The following is a 23,668-nucleotide window of genomic DNA, read 5'->3' on the forward strand; positions in this document are numbered from 1 at the left end:
TCAATGGCTCCATGTCTAGCTGGCAGCTGACATCAAGTGGAGTGCCCCAAGAGTCGGTCTGGGGCCGGTTTTGTTCAATATCTTCATTAACAATCTGGAGGGTGGCATGGATTGCACTCTCAGCAAATTTACAGATGACACTAAACTGGGAGGAGTGGTAGATACGCTGGAGGGTAGGGATAGGATACAGAGGGACCTAGATAAATTAGAGGATTGGGCCAAAAGAAATCTCATGAGGTTCAACAAGGACAAGTGCAGAGTCCTGCACTTAGGACGGAAGAATCCCATGCACAGCTACAGACTAGGGTCCAAATGGCTAGGCAGCAGTTCTGCGGAAAAGGACCTAGGGGTGACAGTGGACAAGAAGCTGGATATGAGTCAACAGTGTGCCCTTGTTGTCAAAAAGGCCAATGGCATTTTGGGATGTATAAGTAGGGGCATAGCGAGCAGATCGAGGGATGTGATCATTCCCCTCTATTCAACATTGGTGAGGCTTCATCTGGAGTACTGTGTCCAGTTTTGGGCCCCACACTACAAGAAGGATGTGAAAAAATTGGAAAGCGTCCAGCGGAGGGCAACAAAAATGATTAGGGGACTGGAACACGTGACTTATGAGGAGAGGCTGAGGGAACTGGGATTGTTCAGTCTGCGGAAGAGAAGAATGAGGGGGGGGATTTGATAGCTGCTTTCAACTACCTGAAAGGGGGTTCCAAAGAGGATGGATCTAGACTGTTCTCAGTGGTAGCAGATGACAGAACGAGGATTAATGGTCTCACGTTGCAGTGGGGGAGGCTTAGGTTGGATATTAGGAAAAAAAATTTTCACTAGGAGGGTGGTGAAGCACTGGAATGGGTTACATAGGTGAGGTGGTGGAATCTCCTTCCTTAGATATTTTTAAGGTCAGGCTTGACAAAGCCCTGGCTGGGATGATTTAGTTGGGGATTGGTCCTGCTTTGAGCAGGGGGTTGGACTAGATGACCTCCTGAGGTCCCTTCCAACCCTGATATTCTATGATTCAGGTACACTCACACATGTATGCCCATGACAAGGTACCTGCTCAGTCAGTACACCGGGATCTTGTCCCCTAGGCTGAACAAAGATGTCCCTCCTACATTGATACAAACAAGTTACATATGACACTCCAGATGTTGTTAGTTACTACCCTTATCCATGTGCCTGTTAGCTCAAGCAAAACATCCTTATCCATTGTTCTATCAACCCATTCTTACCTTATGAGGGGTCTTTGTGTTCCTGCACCATCTCTTAATGATGTGTTTACATAGTTGACTTGAGAACTCTGGGTATGTGTTCCTGTACCATCTTCTCAGGTCAGGAATGCGCTTACTTGGGTAGCCAATACCTAGTGTATTATTTTTGCCAAGGCCAGGCCTACTCTGGTTCACAGCCTTTGGTTCACAATTAATTATGCCTAGGGCTCCAGCAAGGTCTACAGATAGCACGAAACTGGGCGCAAGCACTCCCAGACTTCACCAAATAGCAGGCAGGCCACATAAAAACTGCTAGTAGATTGGAAGATAGAATCATAGGACTAGAAGGGACCTCGAGAGGACATCATCTAGTCTAGTCCCTTTCATTGAGGCAGGACTAAGTATTATCTAGACCATCCCTGACAGGTGTTCGTCACTGGAGATTTTAAAGAGCAAGTTATACAGAGATTCCACAACTTCCCTAGGCAATTTATTCCAGTGCTTAACCACCCTGACAGCTAGGAAGTTTTTCCTAATGTCCAACCTAAACTTGCCCTTGCAGTTTCTTGTCCTATCCTCAGAGACTAAAGAGAACAATTTTTCTCCTCCTCCTTGTAACAACCTGTACTTGAAAACTGTTACTATGTCCCCTCTCAGCCTTCTCTTTTCCAGACTAAACAAACCCATTTTCCCCCCCAATCTTCCCTCATAGGTCATGTTTTCTAGACCTTTAATCATTTTTGTTGCTCTTCTCTGGACTTCCTCCAATTTGTCCACATCTTTCCTGAAATGCGGTGCCCAGAACTGGACACTATACTCCAGTTGAGGCCTAGTCAGCGCAGAGTAGAGCAGAAGAATTACTTCTTGGGTCTTGCTGCCTTGGTTTGCAGGCGTCGCCCCCTGCAGCTCCCACTGGCTGCAGTTCCTGGCCAATGGGCTGGGAGCTGTGAAGCCAGCGCTCAGGGATGGGGGACGGCGGCAATGTGCCTGCAGAGCCAGCTGGCTGCACTTCCACCAGCAACAGCAGGGACGGGGAGGTGCTTATGGGGAGCCACCGGAGGTGAGCGTCCCCCGATCCGGCACCCCGAGCCCCTCCTGTGCCCCAAACCCCTCCCCAAGCCCGCTCCTGGACCCAAACTCCCTCCCAGAGCGTACCCGACAGCCCCTCCTATGTCTCAGCCCCCTGCTGGCCTCACACCAACCGCACTATAAACTGGACTTTCAGTGCAGATTAGCAATGCTGGTTTATAGAGCTTGCCGTTTGGTGCAGTACTGGATAAAAGAGTTTTTACGGTACTTTGCATTTGTCCTTATTGAATTTCATCCTATTTTCTTCAGTTTGTCCAGATCATTTTGAACGATAATCCTATCCTCCAAAGCAACCCTTCCCAGATTGGTACTGTCCACAAACTTCGTAAGTGTACTTCCTATGCTTGGGCTTTTTCTTGGAGGCCCCCCAAAAATGCTATAAAAACTCCACAGCCCGCCTGTGCCACAACAACTGGTTTTCTGCATATAAAAGCCAGGGCTGGTGTTAGGGGGTAGCAAGCAGGGCAATTGCCCACGGCCCCATGCCACAGGGGGCACCATGAAGCTAAGTTGCTCAGGCTTCTGCTTCAGCCCCAGGTGGCGGGGGCTCAGGGCCCTGGGCTTCAGCCCCATGCAAAAGGACTTTGGCTTTCTGCCCGGGGCCCCAGCAAGTCTAACAGTGGTCCTGCTTGGCGGACCCCCTGAAGCCTGCTCACAACCCCCTAAGGGGCCCCGGACCCTGGTTGAGAACCGCCTCTCTATGCCATTATCTAAATCATCAAAGAAGATATCGAACAGAACCAAACCCAGAACTGGTTGACTGTGAACCACGGATAACTACTCTCTAGGAACGGTTTTCCAACCAGTTATGCACCCACCTTATAGTAGCTCCCTCTAGGTTGCATTTCCCTAGTTTGTTTGTTTATTATCCCTCGTTTGGATATCAGATACTGTTCCATACATATCGATGGGACTTCTATTGAGGTGGGGGGAAGGAATAGCTCTTCCAGCTTCCTCATTGAAATCAATGCCATTTATGGACACTTTATAGATCAAACACATTAAAACCATGGATGCCTCTATATCAACCCTCAGACTTGAAACTGTGAAAACATACAGCAAACCATGGTCTGTTTGGAAATGAACCACAAACATTCAGAAACACAGACCTTTCTAAAGGACATATTACCATTCTCTGTGCAGCTCTCAATAGTAGTAAAGGAACTATATTATTTATGCAGTCCTGTAGTGTACATGACATTTTATAGACATAAAAAACAAGGTCTCTCTCCCAAAAGAGTTTATTATCTAATTTACTGTCTTGACAGTATTATGATGATTTATCATTTGTATTACCATAGGGCCTAGAAGCCCTAGTCATTTACAAGGACTTCATTCTGCTAGGCACTGTACAAATAGGTGGAGAGTTTACAGTCTAGGTACTTGTATGGTCCCCATACAGCACACAGGTGCCTATTTCTGCAGATAACTCAGCAAATAAAGACAGCTTCAACTTAGGGAGTGGATGTGTCATGTGACAGAACTAGGTAAAGAAGAGAAGAGCTTTCTTAGGGTTTACCAGAATTTCGAGGTGCCAAAAGTGATGATTTCTCGACAGACATCCTGCAAACTGTGCACACCGCTAGGGAGAGAATTCTAAACTAAATCAATCATGTTGTTAATTACTAATGAATTTATATCAGGCTCTACCCTCTGCTGAAAAGGATGTTGGCAAGCAGGTTACCAAGCCCATCTTCTTCAACAGATCCGAACATTGTGGTCACATATATATATAAATCCCTCAGCTGTGATGATAAACTATCTGTTCTCCAAAACCTGCCAAGTCACCAGCAACAAGGAAATGCATCACCAAACTATGGCTCAAAGGAGAAAACCCTTCCACGAAGATGTGGTTAATGTAAGCCTTGAAAAATTCTATTTGCTCAGTTGCCTAAAGACAGTAAATCCTTTCCCCAACAGGTAAGTAAAAATATCGTTAGTCTTCTCAACGTGTTCGGTCACCGTGGCACTTCTGTAGACCTAGTGATCCAAAATACTCATACTGGGAGATTGGAGGGGCCATGAGCACTATTCTAGTCTACAGGTGGTAACACAGGCTGAAAATGCATTACATTACAATCTCACAATTCAACTCCCAGCCCCCAGTGTTCCCTGGACGAAACACTGCTTCAACCACACTGAATCAGTAGCACTTAACAACTTACTAGAGTAAAACAATTGTGCATCAAATACCCATGTGCCTAGATGTGAGGTTCTATATACATGTCCAACTTGTAGACTGGTCAGTAAACAACAGTGCATATACTTGCATAGGACAATGCTACAAGTAACTTGCTCTTAATTTCATACAACAAATTAACACCGGAAAGCTGTATAATATGCAATATATTTAATTATCTCTGAAGAATCATTCTCTGTAACATTCTCTCTCTTATACAACAGGCAAAAACCCCAACCAAACACACATAACCAAAGCAAAGCTCTGATAGATTTATGAGCTAAGAACAAACATCATAGCATGGATGCAGTGGCAGGGTCCAGAGATGAGGACAAATATTACCAGAGGAATGGAAATCCTCAGTGCCACCACAATAGCCACTTCAATTTGAAACAGAAGACTTCTCATGACAACGTTCTCAGGCACTCTTCAGCAATCTATCAGACTAATCAGGGATATATATTCTCCTCTTGATACGCACATATAATTACCAGTGACATTATTAAACCTTTTCCAAACCTTTGTTTGAAAGACACATGAGCGTGTGGTAATGCAGAGGATGAAGTTAGAAGACCAGAGTTCATTTCCCAGATCAGTCAGTGACTTCTAGAGTAATAGTTTTTTAATTCCAGAAAGGACCAGTGTGATCATCTAGGTATGATTTCCTGCATAACACAGACCATAGAATTTCACCCAGTGATTTCAGCCAGCCCAACAATTTGTGGCCAAACTAAAATATATCTTTCACAGAAACACCGAGTCCTAAATTAAAGATGCCAAGTGATGGAGTTGACCACATCCCCTGATATTCTGTGTCAATATTTAATTCCCTCATTGTTAAATACGTGTATCTCACTTCAGCTTCCAGGTGCTGGTCTCCGTATGCCTTTGACTGACAGATTAAAGAGCCCTTTGGAGTCAGATCTCCTTCTTCTGGGTAGGTAGTGGGTAGACAATGATGAAACTGTCTCTTACTCATCTCTTAGATATGATAAACAGATTGAGCTGCTCAAGTGTCTCATTGTAACAAATGTTTTCCAGACCATGAACCCATCCAATTTCTCAATATCCTTTTAAAAACGTGCATACCAGAACTGGACACGATATTCCAGCAATATTTTGTCTAATATCGTACAGAGAGGTAAAAAATATTGTGCAACCTTCATTAATTACTTAAACTGTCTGTCTCAGTTTCCCCATCGGTAAAATGGGGAACATTCACAGTACATCATATCAGTGCTAAGAAGTTTAATTCATTAATGTTTGAAAAAGCAATTGAAGACCCTCGGATGGAAGGTAGTGCAAAGTATTAATTATTATTATTATTATGTGTCCATGAGCAGAAGGGAGTAAATTCTCATTTATAAAGTGCAATACATATTGTTTTGTACAGGAAAAAATGTTTCTGGTTCTGAGCAGCCCAGGAAGGGTTCCCAATAGTCTGATGTACTTACATGATACAGAGCCAGGACTGTTGATATTGAACCCCTGTGACAGTTGCTGTGACCCCCTGAATTGTATCGGATAGGAGGTGAACTAGAAAAAAGAAAAAAAAAATGACACACTTAGAAATGTACTGGAAATTGTTACTCATCAAAGCAGACTCGTGCAGAGTTCTGATGGAAAACACGGTCAAAGCACTGGCAGGAATACTGCACTTTTATTCACTTATCTGCTGATTGGATTGATGCACATGAAAAAAGGACAAAAGATAGAAACACTCAACCTGATGTTTTCAAATACTGTCCTTAAAAGACATTTTACAGCCTGGAGTGGCAGTGGTCTTCTCTTCGTAATGAAGCTGACAGCGTCAGGCTAGAAGGCCTCTCTTATAGAAGGAAAATAAGGTTAAGTGGACTCCAAGTATCAAAAGAGGAAATCTTATCCTTTGGTCGGACTATTTTATTCCCATTGCTTGTTCTGTGGAACAATTTATAAAACTTTATGCTCAATTGTCATTGAAAAGAGGCAGAAAATCTGTATTACATATAGCTATACATATATGAACAAATGAAAGCTTAGCATGGAATAACCAAAGCAGGAACCTATGTGCTACTCACTCAGGAGTCTTGTCAAATTTGTTAATTAAATTACTTAAAGGTGGGACCACTGTATTTTAAGTAACACACATTTGTATATTCATGTAAATATTTTACTCTCAATGAAGAGATTCGAAAATGCACAAGGATGCTTGCAATCAATGCATCTTCGTTCTGCTAGTGTTTCATGGGTAATGGCACCAGCACCCAGCCCTCCAGATCGTGTACTGTTACATGGTTGAGTACGATTTGATCACTGGCTCCAGCATCTTATGCCGAAGGCCAGCTAGTGTTGCTCCTACGGCATCACACCGAATTTCTGGAGAAGAGGAACTGCCTCCTGTCACTTTCATTTGATTGTCAAGTATCAGAGGGGTAGCCGTATTAGTCTGTATCCACAAAAACAACGAGGAGTCCGGTGACACCTTAAAGACTAACAGATTTATTTGGGAATAAGCTTTCGTGGTTAAAAAAAACCCATTTCTTCAGATGCATGGAGCGAAAATTACAGATGCAGGCATAAACATACTGACACATGAAGAGAAGCGAGTTACCTTACAAGTGTAGAACCAGTGTTGACAGGGCCAATTCAATAGGGTGGATGTGGTCCACTCAATAATTGAGGAGGAGGTGTCAATACCAAGAGTGGGAAAATTGCTTTTGTAGTGAGCCAGCCACTCCCAGTCCCTATTCAAGCCCAAATTAATGATGTTAAATTTGCAAATGAAGAGAATCTGCAGAGCTACATATGTTCCAGACTCCTCGTTGTTTTCATTTGACTAAGAAACAATGTTAAATGGCTCCAAGGGAAGTTCTGTCCAGGTCTCCTCAACTAGTTAGATATTTGCAACCACGCAGAATTTCAGCGGAGCCATGGAGGAATTCACAAGCATGTGTCAATTTGGGTGATTTTAGGTTTAGAGAGATTCCCATGGCAAAGTGGAGTATTTCTGGGAGCAAGCGGTACCAGCCCCAAAGGGACTCTAACAAACACCACAAACAAACAAGCTCAATTACAGAAAGAGAAATATTCGAGACCAAAGGGTAATGAAATACAAAGAGCACTTCAATGCTGATGATGACCCATCCCTTCAGACTGAACCAATATGACTTAACTTAGACACAAAGTCAATATTCCAGTTTAAGTATAAAACGTATCTTAACAATTCAGACAGACACAACATGGGATAACTCAGCTACCACATTAATAAATGACTCAGATATAAATGTTGCCAGCGACATGACACACAACATAGGAGCGTGTGGTCACGGGGAACGAGCAGTGAATATAAGCAATAATGAAAATGATACAAAGCAATTTAGATGTTGTTCATAAGAGTCAAAACATGCAGCTCAGATAGAAACTCCACAGCTACAATAAATGAAGAGGTAGTTACCATTCCCTTCTCTGGGGGCTCCTGAATCGGTGAATAAAGTGCTCATTATTTTGTCAAAGTTGCAGCTTGGCTCCGTGTTATCAGAATCTTCAGCAAAGTGTTTCAGCATCTCTCGAAGGACATCATCCAAGGAGGTTGCTGTCTCATCCAGTATGATGATAGCTCTGGCCAGGAACCCATCCAGGTCACGGTGGGCTCTGACTTCTTCCTCAAAATTCTTTAATTTCAGGTACTGCGTTAGGGAAAGGTTCTCTCATTAGATGTTTCATACTCACACTATATGTACCAATGAACTACCAGAGCACCCTGACCGCCTGTACAGTTAGCCACACATATGCAGTTTGTTCGGGCTGTAAAACTGACACAAAACTGAAGATTTTGTGCCACACATCCCACGGGACAGTAGGAGTTCCACAGAATCCCACTCACAAGACAGGAAAGTCAGAGACTGAGAACACAACCAGGCTTGACCACAGCTGAGCAGCAGCACTGTGATAACTCCGTAGGTTATTTTTTTGTTAGTTAAATAATTCAGTTATCATTGAACTAAGGACCTGCAGTTCCAGCTCACGTCAGTGGAAATTGCGGGTGCTTGTTAAAAGAAAAAAATAATCAGACCACAGTATGTACACAATCAAATAGATACTGCAATACATTTACAATTCTACTGGTGCTTCAGGCAAAGTTCTGGCAAAAGGACATATATAAAAATACAAATTTTAAATACTAGTGCTAAATGAATGGTTAAGGTTCCTAAGTCCCATTTTCAAAGAGTGATTTAGGCCCATAGGAGCCTAAATCTGATCGTAAATCAATCAGATTTAGGCTCCTAAGTCACCTTTGAAAAAGTGACTTGAGCACTTTCAAAAATGTTACCCTATATCCTTATTGTTGGGGGTCCACATTTGTCTCATACATGACAAATGCAACCTCTTTTCCTTTTCCATGTATAGATTAATCAACGTGTAAGTAACATTTTACTAATGACTTTAATTATCAAGTTGTCAGTACAAGCAACACATCCATTGCAATGAACACTGTTTTACTTTGCATCAATCAATTTCTTACATAGAATAATTTAGACAGAGAATGTGTAAGTCACAATGGGATGCTTTATGCTGGAATCTTCCTAATGAAAACTGAAAAAGCCTCATAACAAGACAGTGGTTATAAGAGGAAGAAAAAATAATTCTTTATACTCCTAAAGTGCAATTACAACATTGCAAAAACCAAGTTGTTTCCCTCTTACAATGAAGACAAAGAGTCTTTGAATGTGTTGTGTTTACAGGAATGAAAGAACATAATTAAAATTGCTTTCCCCCTTCACAAGTGATATCCATGGCTCCACAGCCAACAACAATAAATATGAATTATCAACCAGGCCCAAAAGGAGTTTTATCTGTTGGGCTACTGCTGCTGTGGTGATTACATCTGCTCACAAATGCTGCAAGAAAGTTTCAAAAACGTGTTCCAAAAATTTATTCTCAGGAGCATTATTTCCTAGTTTTCCCATTGTCGAGGTTGCTTCAGGCAATTCACTCAATTGATTGGGGTTCTCATAAGCAGGTTCAAATCCTGCCAACAATATGTTTGGCTTCTTTGATTCTCATGCTTACAGTGCATAAGATGATCACCAGCTGGAGGCAAGAAGTATTTCCTCTCTATAGATGGTAGAGGACTACACGAATAGCTGCATTATAGGAATTTATGTACTCCTCTCATGTATCTGCCATGAGCCACTGTCCAAGACTGGATACTAAAATATGCCTCAATAGAGAAAAAGCAGAGGCATTGGTCCATTCCAGAGAACGGGCTGAATTGAAAACACTTCAATAGCAAGATGACAAGTATCCAGTCTACAGCTGTAACTTGTTCAACTGGAAAGCAAGCATTAAGAATTTAATTCTTCTTTAAAAATCACTTCAATATACTCGCAGATTTGAATGACAGACAACAGCTAGTAGTGATCAATGCTCCGCATGCAACTTGGACCAGAGAGAGATTTAAAAAAAAAAAAAAAAATTTGGAAAAAACAGATCAGTTCTTTCTTGACATACCTGCTGAGAAAACACATTCAGCGTTCTGATTTTCCCTGCCAGCAGCTGATGGCAGAACACCTACAAGAGCATAAGGAAATGCTGCTCTGCTGTAGCTATCTGTGATGCCATCACCTATCCCAGGGGAGATCGGAATCTGCCTGTGCATTCTAGCAGGTACAAGGCTTTGGAATTTACCTCAGTGAAAAGTGGCCAGTCTTTAAATGACTCACCAAGAGTCACGGCAGGGGTGCCACATGCCCCCAGTCAAAAAGGTCACAACGTATCACGTTTCCTCTTCTTTATGCCCTTCTGTTGGTCTCCCAACCCCCCTCTCCCATTGCACTGCTACCCCTCCATCCACTGCCTTCAGGCGTTCTCTTGTCTTTGGGCTACACAAAGAGAAGGGCGGTTCCAGCCGCAGAGGAGGAGACTTTAGTAGAGGACAGTGGCACTTGCATCACCTCCGTCAAAAAAAGAAATTAAGCCAACTCTGCCTGCTCCTGATTGGTGGGGAAGGAGGCACGCATTCAGCCAGCATGGCAGGTGGCTGGCCGGGGAAGGGTGCCCTGAAGGACAGCAGTGTCTTTCAGAAAACAAGACGGTGACAGCTCTGAATGCATTCTACCTGGGGACTTTGGGGCTGCAGAGAAGGGTTAGTGTGGGAGAATGGCAGAAAAGCAACTCCTCACCCCTACCCCGAGCAACCCAAATAACGTGGTGGCCCGTGACTTGCAAGATGCTTTGAGTGCGGACTACTCCGGCATTCACAGTGAAGGAAGCAAATACCGAACAAAAGTGAGAATCCAGTTAAAAAAAAAGGGTAGAGGGGAGAGAAATACATTCATTCTCTCTAGGTCAGTAGTTCTCAGCCCATGTGACATCCTCAGGGCCACACATGTAGTGTATATATTGTGTGGATGCACCCTCTCCCCCCTTAAAACATGGAGAACTGCATGTGCAGCCCACAATGATAAACAGGTTGAGAACCACTGGTCTAGGTGCATTTATGTCTCTTACACCGTCACATCTGAGCACAGCATCACAAGGCCTCTGAACCAGTCCTCCTCTGGGGTCAAGCAAATTGGCACAGAATCCTTAGCTAATCCTGGCCAAAGTAGATATGACAGACTGAATAATAAATAATGGTAATTATGCCCTAAAATCCTTTAAGTGCTACCTGTATACAAGTAAGTGAGCTACATCTTTCAATTCAAAAAGCAAACTGCTATATATTCATTGCTGCCTTCCTTTTGTTTCTTCTTTCTAAAAAGAAACTCTCTTTTGTGGTTATAGTTTGTGTTTTAAGAGACTATTTGTTTTATTCTGTTTACCACCCAAAACATTTTTGGGTTTTTTTGTGGAGAGGGGAAATCTTAAACCATTTAAACCAATTTCCAAACATGGGTGCCTGAAGTTAGGCATCTAAATACCTATTTTAGGTATGTAAATGCTAAATTAGAGTGCCTAAACACGGATATGGTTTCAAGCACCTAAATCAGCATTTAAGTGCCTAAAACAGGCACTTAAGTGTCTAAATACATATTTCTGCACATAAAGAACACAAACTTCAAAATCTGGCCCAAAATTAATAGGTTTAATAATTATATTCACGTAACCTATTGGGTTTTGAAGGGCTAGCGAGTCTTACTTCAGAGCTCGTGGGCAGGTGGGAAACTGGGGAATGAGTCAAGAAGATTTAAAGGAACACCACAAATTTAGACTGTCTTTCTCAGTTTCCAGATCCCTCCGGATTGCCAAGATTCTAGATTGTAAGTGATATTGGCATTGACATTTCCTTTGCAACACTCTTTCTGGTTGATTTACCTATTTATTAAAATTGTTTGCAGTAATGCGGTTTCTATATGAATTTTTTCATTTCTCTGTTGGCACTAACGTGTTATGGCCTAATAACTAAGTGCAAAATAAACATTATTCGACAATAATCCTCTTTGGCTACACTGCTTCAAGGGAGTTCACTCCCGCTAAACCTCCTGAAGGCAGATCTGATTAGCTGGGATAAACAGGAAACTGAATCACACAGTTACAATGTCTATTGGGTGCTTTTGTTTTTAAGTCTGAGGCAAGCTAAGGAGATTGTACTGCTGTGTGTAGGCGTGGACCACCTTTCAGGCAGTTTCATGAGAGCAAGTAATGAATTAATATGGCCCAATAAGAAGGATATTAAATGTTGATGGCAAAAGAAATTGTGTTTGGAAAAGGAGGACAGTACATGGCTTTTTGGAGGTAAATAGAAACAAAGGTATTCTGAGAGAGCAAGGCATTTAAATGTCTTCTGATTAGGCCAGAAAGAAGAAATGATCAACCTTACTTTTTCTATTAACGTGTTATGATTTACAGGAGCGAGTTAAAAAGGATTAACCAGGTAAACAGAATTGCAACTTACCTTTCTAGATGTATGTAATAAAACACAGCCAGCACTTTCACTTTCTACTGGAAAAGAATTTGAGAAAAACATTACAATCATAGGTATCTGACAAGCAACAGGCATCAAATGAAAGCTTTGCAAATATGCTACAATATAATGTAAGGTGAAAGTTTATCATTCTGCTGACAAATGAAGCTTTTTTGGTCTGACATTGGCAACATTTAATAACCTTTGCAGACAAATATGTGACTGCAGCAACGAAAGAGCTATTCAGTGTGCAGAAATTTTCTTTACTATTGAAATCAACAAAAAAAATGGAAATAAGTCAGCAAAATGCTTCAAGGTTCTGCAAAAATATGATTTTTTTCCATTAGTGACAAGATTATTTTCACCTAATCCCCAATCCAGTAGGTAAAATATGTAACTGTATCCCATGCATCTGTCTCTCATTCAGGTTTACTGACAAAATATTTCAAAGGATCAAGAATATTTCCTCATTTAGAATCCAACCATGCATTCACAGTAATTAATGCAAAAAACTCCCACTTTGGGAGCAGTTCTGACAGACTAAGTGACATGATGACTTGGAGACAGGATGGGAAAACACCACCACCACCACCACCTACTTGTAAAAGATCGAACTTTATGGCATTGCCTTGACAAGACCAAGCACTGCAAACTATTTTTGGAGTTTTTGTAGACTTATTTTGTCTGTAATATTACACGCATTAGATACCAAAGTGATAGGAAACTTATGAACATCTAAAAAGGCACTGAGAAAGTCATTTTTATGAGATTTTGTATTCTAAATTCTTACCTCTGTTTGCTAGCCACACAATATATATTAAAGCAATTTTTAATTGGTTGCCTAAATTATGGAGAACTGAAAAGCAAAGCATAGGAAATTCCTACTCTCAATCCTCTCCAAACAGCAAAATAAATTAATAACCAATTAAGAAAATTTTGCATATCTATAGCTCTTGGCATGAAGTAGGAAATACTCTAGACCTCCATACATTTGTACTGTAGTATTAAAAATAAATTAAAAAAAGTATTTACTTCTTGTGTACCAAGTAACAAGTAATTTCCCTTGTATGTTAACCAAAGACAGTTGAATGGCCAGTGGAAAAAATGTCTGCCCTATATTTCAGAGGTCTGAATTCATATCTGTCGGGATTGCACTTCTGTTAAAAATTCCTCCTTTCTTCTTCACAGTACCAAAAGCACCACTGTATTTTCAGTACTTTATTGTTTTAGGACACAAAATACAGTGAAAATGCAGAAACAACTCTTCCACACTGCCACGGAGTTCAATGGAAATACGGAACACGTCTTTGTTGAAGTAGCAAAAAGTGCAAGAGAACTTCTGTATGTGGAGCCGTGACTGCGTAGACTGCAATCAGGGCCATTAAAAGCTAGAAATCTTTTCTAAATTGGCTGTTTTTAAAACCACATCTTTAAATGGCTGAACTGCTTCTATTATCTTATTTTTATATGCAAAATATTTTTGATCCACTCCCCCCTCTCATTTACCAGCCACGTCCTCAACTGGTGCTCTGCTTAACCCCATGATCTTCAGTGGAAGCAAAGCTGATTGACACGAGCAGTGCGGTCCATCGGACATACAGGCTATGTCTTCACTGTAGAGTTAACTTGAGTTATCCATGCGCTAGAGAGAGCTGCCACTCTGTGGAACAATGGAGCTACAGAAAGCGAATGGCTCGGTGCACAGAATGGTTTTATTAGCAGCTGACAAGTTGTGCACAACTGAGCTTTAGCCTATATTCCCCTCAAGTTAAAAGCACTCCCACACTTGAGTTAAGGGTTTAGTGTGTGTGGATGGACCTTGAGTTGGGGCAACACGTGAGTTTACAACTCAAGTTAACTCTACAGGGAAGACAAGCCCGCACATGCACTCCTTTAAGCACAGTGAAATATTATAAGGCAGTTCAGATGTCATAACTACTATTTACCATAGAAACTCTCGGAGTGCAGAGGCTACACCCATTTCTTTCATCAATCAACTAGTTATTAAAGTGGAATTAACTTTGAAGTGTTATAGATTATCCAAGTCCCCATATGAAAGTTATGATTGTTAAAATATCTTTGCCAGGAATATTTGATTTATAAGTCATCTTTACTTAAAAATGATATGTAGTATAAAAGGGCAAGCCCTCCAGTGACCAGAAACAATGAGCAGTTTCCGTAGGCTTTTATATTCGCTCTTCATTATTCCCAAATGCTTTCCCTTTACAATACCCTCCACTGACAGTCTAATTACACAGGTAGAAGTGTGCTAGAGAGACCTGGAATCAGTAAAAATAAAGAGGAATGCAAAAGCTGAAAGCATGCAATTGGTGGCTCCAGTAAAAACAAAAAACAAAAAACAAAAAAAACACCCAAAGAAATGAAGTGAGACTCAAAATAAAGTATATCTGTCGGTGTTTGATTATCTGCAGTCTGTCCTTTGCTCCATCCTTAAGGATGTGCATTAATCTAATATAATTGAAGTTACCCTTTGTCACTTCACGACCCTCTGTTCAGCTCATCTACTAACTCAGCAGTAAACCAGTCCAATTACCATCAGCAATTCTCTCAAGTAATCTTCTTGAATGAACTCTTTTGCTTCATCATCAAAAGCATCTCTGATTACATCTTCTGGACCAGGGCCATTTAAATTTCTCATCAAATATCCTAAGGAATGTATGGAAGTTTTATAAGGCCTGGAGCCTCATTCATCACAGTATCCAAGCACACAGCTTGGATTCTTTCCCAGGAAAGGAAGCATATCATGCAAGTCTTCCTTATTAATAACACTGTCCTGATCGAGCGGAATTCTTGACTCTGATACTGAATGAACATAGTTAACACACTGGGGCACATGTGTTGCAGGAGCTTCTTAGTGGCCTTTGTCTTTGTGTGTTTTCTTGGATTACTGGCTCTTGGTGCTTAGATACCCCAGTGATGGGTATCTAGGTAAACAGACTGAGCAGACACAGCATAGAATTAGAGCTAGACAGAACGCATCAAATTAGAACTAATCTGAACAGCTGGAGGCAGTTACATAAAATAATTCCATACAAAAAACAGGAGGATGGGGGGAAAATAGGATTTTAGAAAATATCTAAGAATAAAAAAAATATACCACTGTCATTTTGTATTTTCATTTCTATTTGTTATGCTCCTCCTTGCTGAAAATAAAATTTTAAAAATCCCGAACAAGAATGTGGTTTGAAAATCTGTTAGAAAAATCTAATAAATATAGTACTTTCATTACCTCTACCTATCTCTGCATGTAGCAAACAGAAACCAATAATAGTACAAGGATTCTAACTTTGCATTTGTTAAATTGTACTCCAGTTTGTCCGGAGATTTTTATAAAATTAATTAATACAAATCAGCAAATAAACCCCAGATGTACATCAGAACCTGTGCTTAGGTATCACACATTATGATTTGTATGATATTCAACACGTCTTACTGGTTTGCTCAGATTAGCTGTGAGAAGTTCATCGGGAGTTTAAAATACTATTACAGTGACCGTGACAAATTGCACCATGTTGAATTTGCACTTGTGGCTTTGCATATGGGCATTCAGAATTTCTAGCAGAGCACCATCGCTTTTCTCATTTTGTTACAGTATTATCTAGTACCTAGGACAAAGTCTCTTTCCAAACATCAGCAGTGGCAAGCAGACTTTAATAGGACAGGTAAGCTTCTATAGCTTAACAAGAATGGGTCTGATGTGACAAAGATTCATAAATAGTATGCAAAAAGGAGTACTTGTGGCACCTTAGAGACTAACCAATTTATTTGAGCATAAGCTTTCGTGAGCTACAGCATCCGATGAAGTGAGCTGTAGCTCACGAAAGCTTATGCTCAAATAAATTGGTTAGTCTCTAAGGTGCCACAAGTACTCCTTTTCTTTTTGCGAACACAGACTAACACGGCTGCTACCCTGAAACCTATAAATAGGATGATTTGATGTTTATTGTGACATTTACTCTATGCACCTGAAGGCAAAGTCTTCTCCGCATAACCTGCTAACCTCCCATGATCGGGACAACCTGGAAACGCAAAAGAAAGTTTCCGATTTCATTTTTAAAAAGGAACTGCTAGAATTTTCCCATGCAAAGGCAGCCTTGAAAACAAACTCATTTAAAATGAATGATAGGTTTGAAAGCTTGTCGCATGCTTGTCACTCGCTTTCTCTAAAGCTATTAATTTACTCAAATGTCCTTCCCCCTACTATGCCCCCAGGACTGGCCTTTGGGGTCTGCAAAAATCATAACCACACATTTTTGAGATGTCTCCACATTAAGGGACAGTGCACAAGTTGTATGTAAACCCACTCTAAGATTTTAAGATCTTTGGGGAAGGAACTGGCTTTTTAGTACAGCAGCCACAGCAAAAGGGTCCAGAACCTGCTCCAAGTGCTAGCATAATAAAATAAGTCAACTCCAGCTAATAAAGTTGAGCAAAATAAGAGCAATTTCATTATTTTCTAGTTAAAAGTCTTATTTTCAGTTTTTGAAGCGATAACGTTTGGGCACTTAGACAAAAGCTAATAATTCTGCATCAGGGCTGGTGATTTCCCCCCCAAGGACTCAAACAAATTAAAACACATTTCTAACAGAGTTGGCATGAATCCTAGACTGCAGCATCAACGGCCATCCCACCATTTTGTAGTTTGTAGACAACACTTTTGTGGGGGCACTGTGAGCGGTGACAGGAACTCAACTCACGCCACTGTTCTTGAGAGGGGAGCTCAAACGGCTCTTCTGCTTTGCTGTTAGCCATGAGTATTCACTCCATGACTTAGCTGAGGGCCTCTCATTTGCAAGCTGGTCAACAGCCAGCATTAGAAATCAGGAAGACAGAGGCTCAAGTTTTCAGTGGTGCACTAACAGCAGCAAACGGACAAGGGATAAAGGCAGTCAGCTTCACAAGAACTTCTCCCTCCCACCCCCAGCGCAACTCTAATTGTGACATTTGGATTGGGCATTGGGGAGAAAAAATGAGTTTGAGGATTTAAACCCCAAATAAAATCAGAGCCCCCTAGTAGGGTTGCCAACTCTGACAAACTATTCCGGGAGCCAGTAATCTCACCGTAGAAGGCAATTAGGTTAGTCAGGCATGACTTGCCCTTGGTGAATCCATGTGAGTGTTTCTGATCACTTTCCTCTCCTCTAAGTGCTTCAAAAATTGATTCCTTGAGGACCTGCTCCTTGATTTTTCCAGGGTCTGAGGTGAGGCTGACTGGCCTATAGTTCCCCGGATCCTCCTCCTTCCCTTTTTTAAAGATGGGCACTACATTAGCCTTTTTCCAGTCATCCAGGACCTCCCCTGATCGCCATGAGTTTTCAAAGATAATGGCCAATGACTCTGCAACTGCATCCACCAACTCCTTTAGCACTTTCGGATGCAGCGCATCCGGCCCCATGGACTTGTGCTTGTCCAGCTTTTCTAAAGAGACCCAAACCACTTCTTTCTCCACAGAGGGCTGTTCACCTCCTCCCCATGTTGTTCTGCAGAGTGCAGTAGTCTGGGAGCTAACCTTGTTCGTGAAAACAGAGGCAAAAAAAAAGCATTGAGTACATTAACTTTCCAAATGTTGTGTGTACCGTTAGCTAACTGTTGTAAAGCGCTTTGGATAGAAGCACTATATTAAAAAAAAAAAACCCTTAGAAAATGTTTTTTTGTTTTAGACATTTCAAAGCACACAACTGATATTTTAGTATCACTAGCCTAACCTTTTTAATGCGATGGATGTGCCCTGTCTCCGAGCTGAGGCTGGGAAGTGGGGGTCTCTCCCCGGCAGGCGCAGCCCTGGAGCTGGGGAAAGTCACCTTTTTTCTCTGGCCTCTGCAGCCCTGCACATCCCAAATTCCATCCACCCCCTCTTCTCACCCCACTGCCTCCTCCCACCTACCCCCTGTTCCCCCCAAGGCCACCACCTCACCTAGCACGTGCATCTTCTCCAGGGTCCAGGCACCTAATTAGTGGAGCCACTCCCGTTCCACTAATTAGGTGGGCCGCCTGGGTGCGCACTTTAGAACTATCCGCGGACCCCAGTTTGAGAACCTCTGACATAAGCAATGACCCTGCCCCCAAATAGCTTACAATTTAAGAGCCATAACGAGTGAATGAGAGAAACAAGTGAGCTTGGGGGGGGGGGAAGGTCGCAGGGTAACAAATCTAATGGGATGTGCTTAGTTCTTAGCCAGGTGAACACAGCTCACTGTCTGTCTAGCTGTTAGTTTTGAGGGAAAACTGGATGGTGAGTAAGGTGTTGGCTTGATCAGTTCTGACTGGAAGTTTCTCTCATAGAAGGTGCGGGAGAGGGGAAAAAGCACAAAGGTACTTGTGACTAGAGAAAGACACCACCCCACTCCTGTTATTAACTGAAACGTTCAGACACAAGTCACTATGCAGAGCCGATTCTCTTGAAATAACAGGTTCTGATACTTGCAAGAAAAATCGTCTACTGATCTGGCCCTAACCCTTGTGCTGGAAAATACTCCATTTAAAATGGTAATTGGCTCAAATAGGGCACTAAAGAAACCTCTCACAAATACATCTGAGCTCCCAGCCGCCTCCAAAGCAAATCCACTGTGAAGGAGCTAGAATTAGCACATACCTCTTGTATAAATGCTTGCCTTAGGCACAAAAAGAGGGTGTGTGTGTGGGGTGGGGTGTGGAGGGGGGGCGGTTAAGTTTGTAAACAGTGCTTTGAAAATACCTTGATCAGGAAGCTCGAAGGGAAGCCACCCCTCTCCACAATGTGACAACACAATTGGTGTGTCCACTTTCCATTATAGTATAGGAAACCCTAAGAGCCCAACATCCCACACTGACATCACACTTCTAAAATAGGAGTTATCAGATGTAATCCCTGGGTCAGCATTGTGCCAGTAGACATAAAAAGGCCTTTGGTATTCATGTGAGGAAATGTGACTATTGTGTGTAGAAGGATACCCAGTCAGGCCCAGACCACTTGTCTCTGGCCACTACTCTCCCTGGAATTCCTTGGCGCCACCACAGCGTTCCCCATCCCCTTTTTTTAAAAAAAATTTATCTTAACAGGGGCCTGACAGCATGCTGGAAAGCTGTGTTTTGCTAGTAAAGCAGCAGGCGAGTGTGTGCACGCGTGTGTGTCTCTGGAGTGTATTACAGGAAACTGTTGGCTCTCGGTATCTAGGAATGGTCTATTGTCTAGAGGGTGGAACAATCTTTATAATTTCTTGTGAAGTGTAAATTGTGTTCCATTATTATTTCTAACAAAGCCACATCCTTCCTTCAGATTGATTTTTCACCAGTCACTAATAACCAGGAATTTTTTCCCTTCAACTTTTAAGCACAAACATTCAGGCTCCTTGTTGCAGTCAGGGGCATAAATACGTATTTGCGGTTATGAAATGTACAGTTTGCAAACAGATTATAAAATGATAGCAACTAGAGCCATGAGGCTCATGAACCTCCAACTGAATGGATCGCTCTGGTTTGAGTTCTCCTTTCTCCCTGGGCATTTTTTGCCTACTTTGATCCTCTATTGTGGCCTCTGTACCATGGGGTTGCAGGGAACAATGCCAGAGTCCAATTCCACAAGGGTGAAAGCTCTGTTGGGACCTGCAACTCTTGGATACAGAGCAGAAAGGGGGTGCGAATTCTGTGGAGGACAGACTGCTCCCCACATGGGAGATCAGAGAGGGAAAGTGGGGAGAGGAGGAATGGCTTGGACTGGGGCAGAATTGCTACAGAGGCCTATAGAGAAAGCAGGTAAGAAGGGCATTTCTTTGTGTTTATTGTGCATTTCTACCCGGAGATGTAAGTACATTGTAAACTCCTGTGCTTTTATGTTTGCAAATATTCAAGTGAGTCTTGAAAACAAGCCTATAGGAGATCTTGCCAACCCTGTATAACCTCCACTGCAAACCCCTCACAGACTTCCCTACCACCATCACCACCAACTCCTGGTCTGAACCTTTCCCCACTTTTCCATCTCCCAAAAAAGTTTTTAAGAACCAGAGTATCCTACAGGGTAGCAGCGTTGCTGAGATTGTTCTTTTATTCAGCCTGAAGATCACCCCCTCCCCCGAACCTTCCCAAAAAACCTTGTCTACACGATGAGCAATGGCAAGGCCCCAGGCAGACATGAGCAAGTACCTGTAATCACCCCAAGTCCTTCCTACCATAAATAAACACAGCCATTCAACAGTACAGCCTTTCTACCTCTGCCGAAGACGATAGCATCCAATATTCAAATAATACCAGGGGCTGAAGAACGAGTTATATTGGGGGCTCTCCAGCAACCACAAGGAAACAACACACATATATGTGAACAGGTTCAGTGACCCAAGTGCCAAAACTGAGCCAACCTTTAGTATCTGGGCACCTAGACTGATTTAGGCTATGGGTGAAAGCTGGTTTAGACAGTAATGACCGGGCTAGCTAAAAATGAGGGTTTTTTTTTTAAATGTATATTCTATTTTTTTGCTACACCATTCCCTATGGTACAGAATTATATGACAATAGTTAATTAGTTGCCATAATTTTATGGCCCATGCTATGCCCTTTTGCTCAACATTGTTTAATCCCACGCAAAGATATTTTAAAATAAAATTATAGCAAAGAGTATCTAATTATGCATGTACTGAGTTGTATGTCCATTACTTGAGGTTATTAACTAGAAGGGCTCGTAGCAGAGCTGTCACCAGGTCCATAATTCTACTCTATTAGTTTATACTTCTTTCAAGCTCCTATCCCCGATGGCTCTTGGTACTTTTATAAGTGCTTATTATTTGTACTAGACTGAAAGTGGGGTGGGTGCCTTATTCTGATGTTCTGGGGATTGCCCAGAGCAGTAAGGAGTTCTGTCACCTCTTCACTTGTAACTTTGGATGCCTTAATGCTGCCATGGCTCAGAGCCAGGATACCAGTAAACAGCCCCCAAGCATAAAGTTTCACCCTGGCTCTCACCAGCCCACTTTTCCTTGCAGGGTGACCCCAACGGTCCTGCTGCTCTCAAGTCTCCCCAAATCCATCCTTCCTGAGTTCTTGACTAACAGACACTCCAACTTTTCCCCTCTGGTTCATCACCACCACCACCCTCCCAAGGCATGAAACCAGCTCCCCAGACACCAGCTTACTTTCACACACACACACAGACCTGCTTAAGGTAAAAATTAACAAAAAGTGTGTTTAATAGAAAAATCACAGATTCAGAGATGAAATCATAAGAAAAAGCAAATGCATTCAAACTACACACACACAAAAAACAAACATAAAAACCCAACTTCAGGCTTTACACTTATATTAGAAAAGGGAATTAGTCTAATATAAAAGTTACCCGTTATCACTGAGCAGTTTTCCCAGAATACACTCTGTCATAGACAGCATCCAGCATTTCACCGACAGCTACCTGCTTAGAGGCTACCCCTCAGAATGAAAACTTCAGTTTCTTTTTAAGGGCTCCCTCCCGGCTTTTCTTTTCTCCTGGCATGGTGATTCATGGTTGCTTAGGGTGGGGAAATCTAGCACAGTTGTTTCCCATTAACCCTAAAGGCCAACCATTTGTCTCTTCCTGGGTTATACAATGCTAGGTGCTTGGAGCTAGTCTCATCTGTCTGGGGAGACAGCTCCTCCCCAACCTGGCTGATGACCGCCCCGTTGTGTGGAGGAGCTGAATGTAGCAGCACAAATTATGAGCACTGTTTTATACCTACTCAAATACACAAATTCATAACCACATGTTCAGAGCATTACAGGCTTTCATAAAAGATCTTACTCCACATGTGTTCATACACAACATTGTATACCACCAGTTGATTCAACTGCTTATGCTTTGGGGTTCAGACACCCTGTTCTCCAATTGGGGTGTCTGGACCCTGACTGAAACACTTACAGAATATCAGGTATATAAGATCCTTGCCCCAAAGAATCTGCAATCTAGAATTTGGGCAGGATGAGCACCCAATAGAGGAGACTAGTTTATATACATAACTTAATAGTTACTGCAATCTTGTCTCCTGGACATCTCATTGTGGTTAAATTTATTTATTTATTTATTTATTAAAGTTTGCTTCATGTCATTAGTACTGCAAAGAACTCCAGGTACAGAGGATTAAAATATTATTCAGTCAAAATGAAAACCACCATGTCTGATACCTCTTCAGCAAATGGCTAGCACAAGAGATAAGTGTTTCATCATGCATTACAGATGATAGATCCAGGCTCCCTCTGAACAAGGGGTGGCGTGACATCTTGGAAAGGGTTTTGCAAGCTCCCGTTCAGAGATTTATATTCTGACGCCAGACGGGACCACTGTGATCATCTAGTCTGACTTCCTGCAGAAAACAGGCTATAGAACTTCCCCAAATTAATTTCTCGAGTCAAGCTGCTGTTCGCTCAGCCACTGCCACTGGCTGCAACAGAGGTTGTATGACAAAATAGCCCGACCCACAAGAAAGTTAGTCACTGAGTAAGTTACCAAGAGGTTTATTACGCTTTAACAAAATAGATAAATAAAACAGTGAGCAAAATCCAGGTGTAGCTGTCTTCTATGCTTTTAGTAGTATTAGAGCCTTAATAATTCTTATGAATCTTAACTTCAAGGCACAGCTGGAACGGTTACATAAAAGTATGATCTGAAGTCTGTACATGTAACCTAGATTCAGAGCTTCCAAGGCCAGACAAGACCATTGTGATCATCTAGTCTGATCTCCTGCCTAACACCGCCCACAGAACTTCCCCAAAATAATTCCTAGAGCAGATCTTTTAGACAAACGTTCAACATTTATTGAAAAATTATTAGTGATAGAAAATCCACCATGACCCTTGGTAATATGTCCAATGGTTAATTACCTTCCCTATAAAAAATTTGCACCTCCTTTCCAGTCTGAATTTGTCTAGCTCCAACTTCCAGACAGTGAATTGGGTTCTACCTTTCTCTGCTAGATTGAAGAACCTACTATTAAATATTTGTTCCCCACGTAGGTACTTATAAACTGTATTTATGTCATCCCTTAACCTTCTCTTTGTTAAGCTAAATAGACTGAGCTCCTTGAGTCTATCATTATAAGGCATGTTTTCTCATCCTTTAATCATTCACAGGGTATTTCTCTGAACCTGCTTCAATTTATCAACATCCTTCTTGAACGGTGGACACCAGAACTGGACACAGCATTCCAGTAGTGGTCTTACTAATGCCAAATATAGAAGTAAAAATAACCTCTCTATTCCTACTTAAGATTCTCCTGCTAGACAAATTCAGACTGGAAATAAGACTTTGTTTTTTTGTTTTTTTTTAAAACCATGATAGTAATTAACAAT

General features: G+C 41.8%; 1 protein-coding gene across 3 annotated transcripts in view; it reads right to left on the reverse strand.

The window, feature by feature from the left end:
• Positions 1 to 23,668, reverse strand: part of SLC4A11 (solute carrier family 4 member 11) — a 154,707-nt gene that overhangs the window by 73,823 nt on the left and 57,216 nt on the right. For 2 of the 3 annotated variants that reach the window (XM_078852611.1, XM_073342965.1), the window contains exons 4-6: positions 12,356 to 12,402; positions 7,913 to 8,144; positions 5,931 to 6,012 (exon numbers count right to left, since the gene is read on the reverse strand). In XM_078852611.1, coding sequence (XP_078708737.1) covers positions 5,931 to 6,012; positions 7,913 to 8,144; positions 12,356 to 12,402 — 361 coding nt within the window. The remainder of the gene's footprint in view (positions 1 to 5,930; positions 6,013 to 7,912; positions 8,145 to 12,355; positions 12,403 to 23,668) is intronic. The other variant, XM_073342968.1, reaches the window with a different exon arrangement.

Source organism: Lepidochelys kempii, chromosome 4 (assembly GCF_965140285.1).
Source record: "Lepidochelys kempii isolate rLepKem1 chromosome 4, rLepKem1.hap1, whole genome shotgun sequence".
Taxonomy (NCBI): domain Eukaryota; kingdom Metazoa; phylum Chordata; order Testudines; family Cheloniidae; genus Lepidochelys; species Lepidochelys kempii.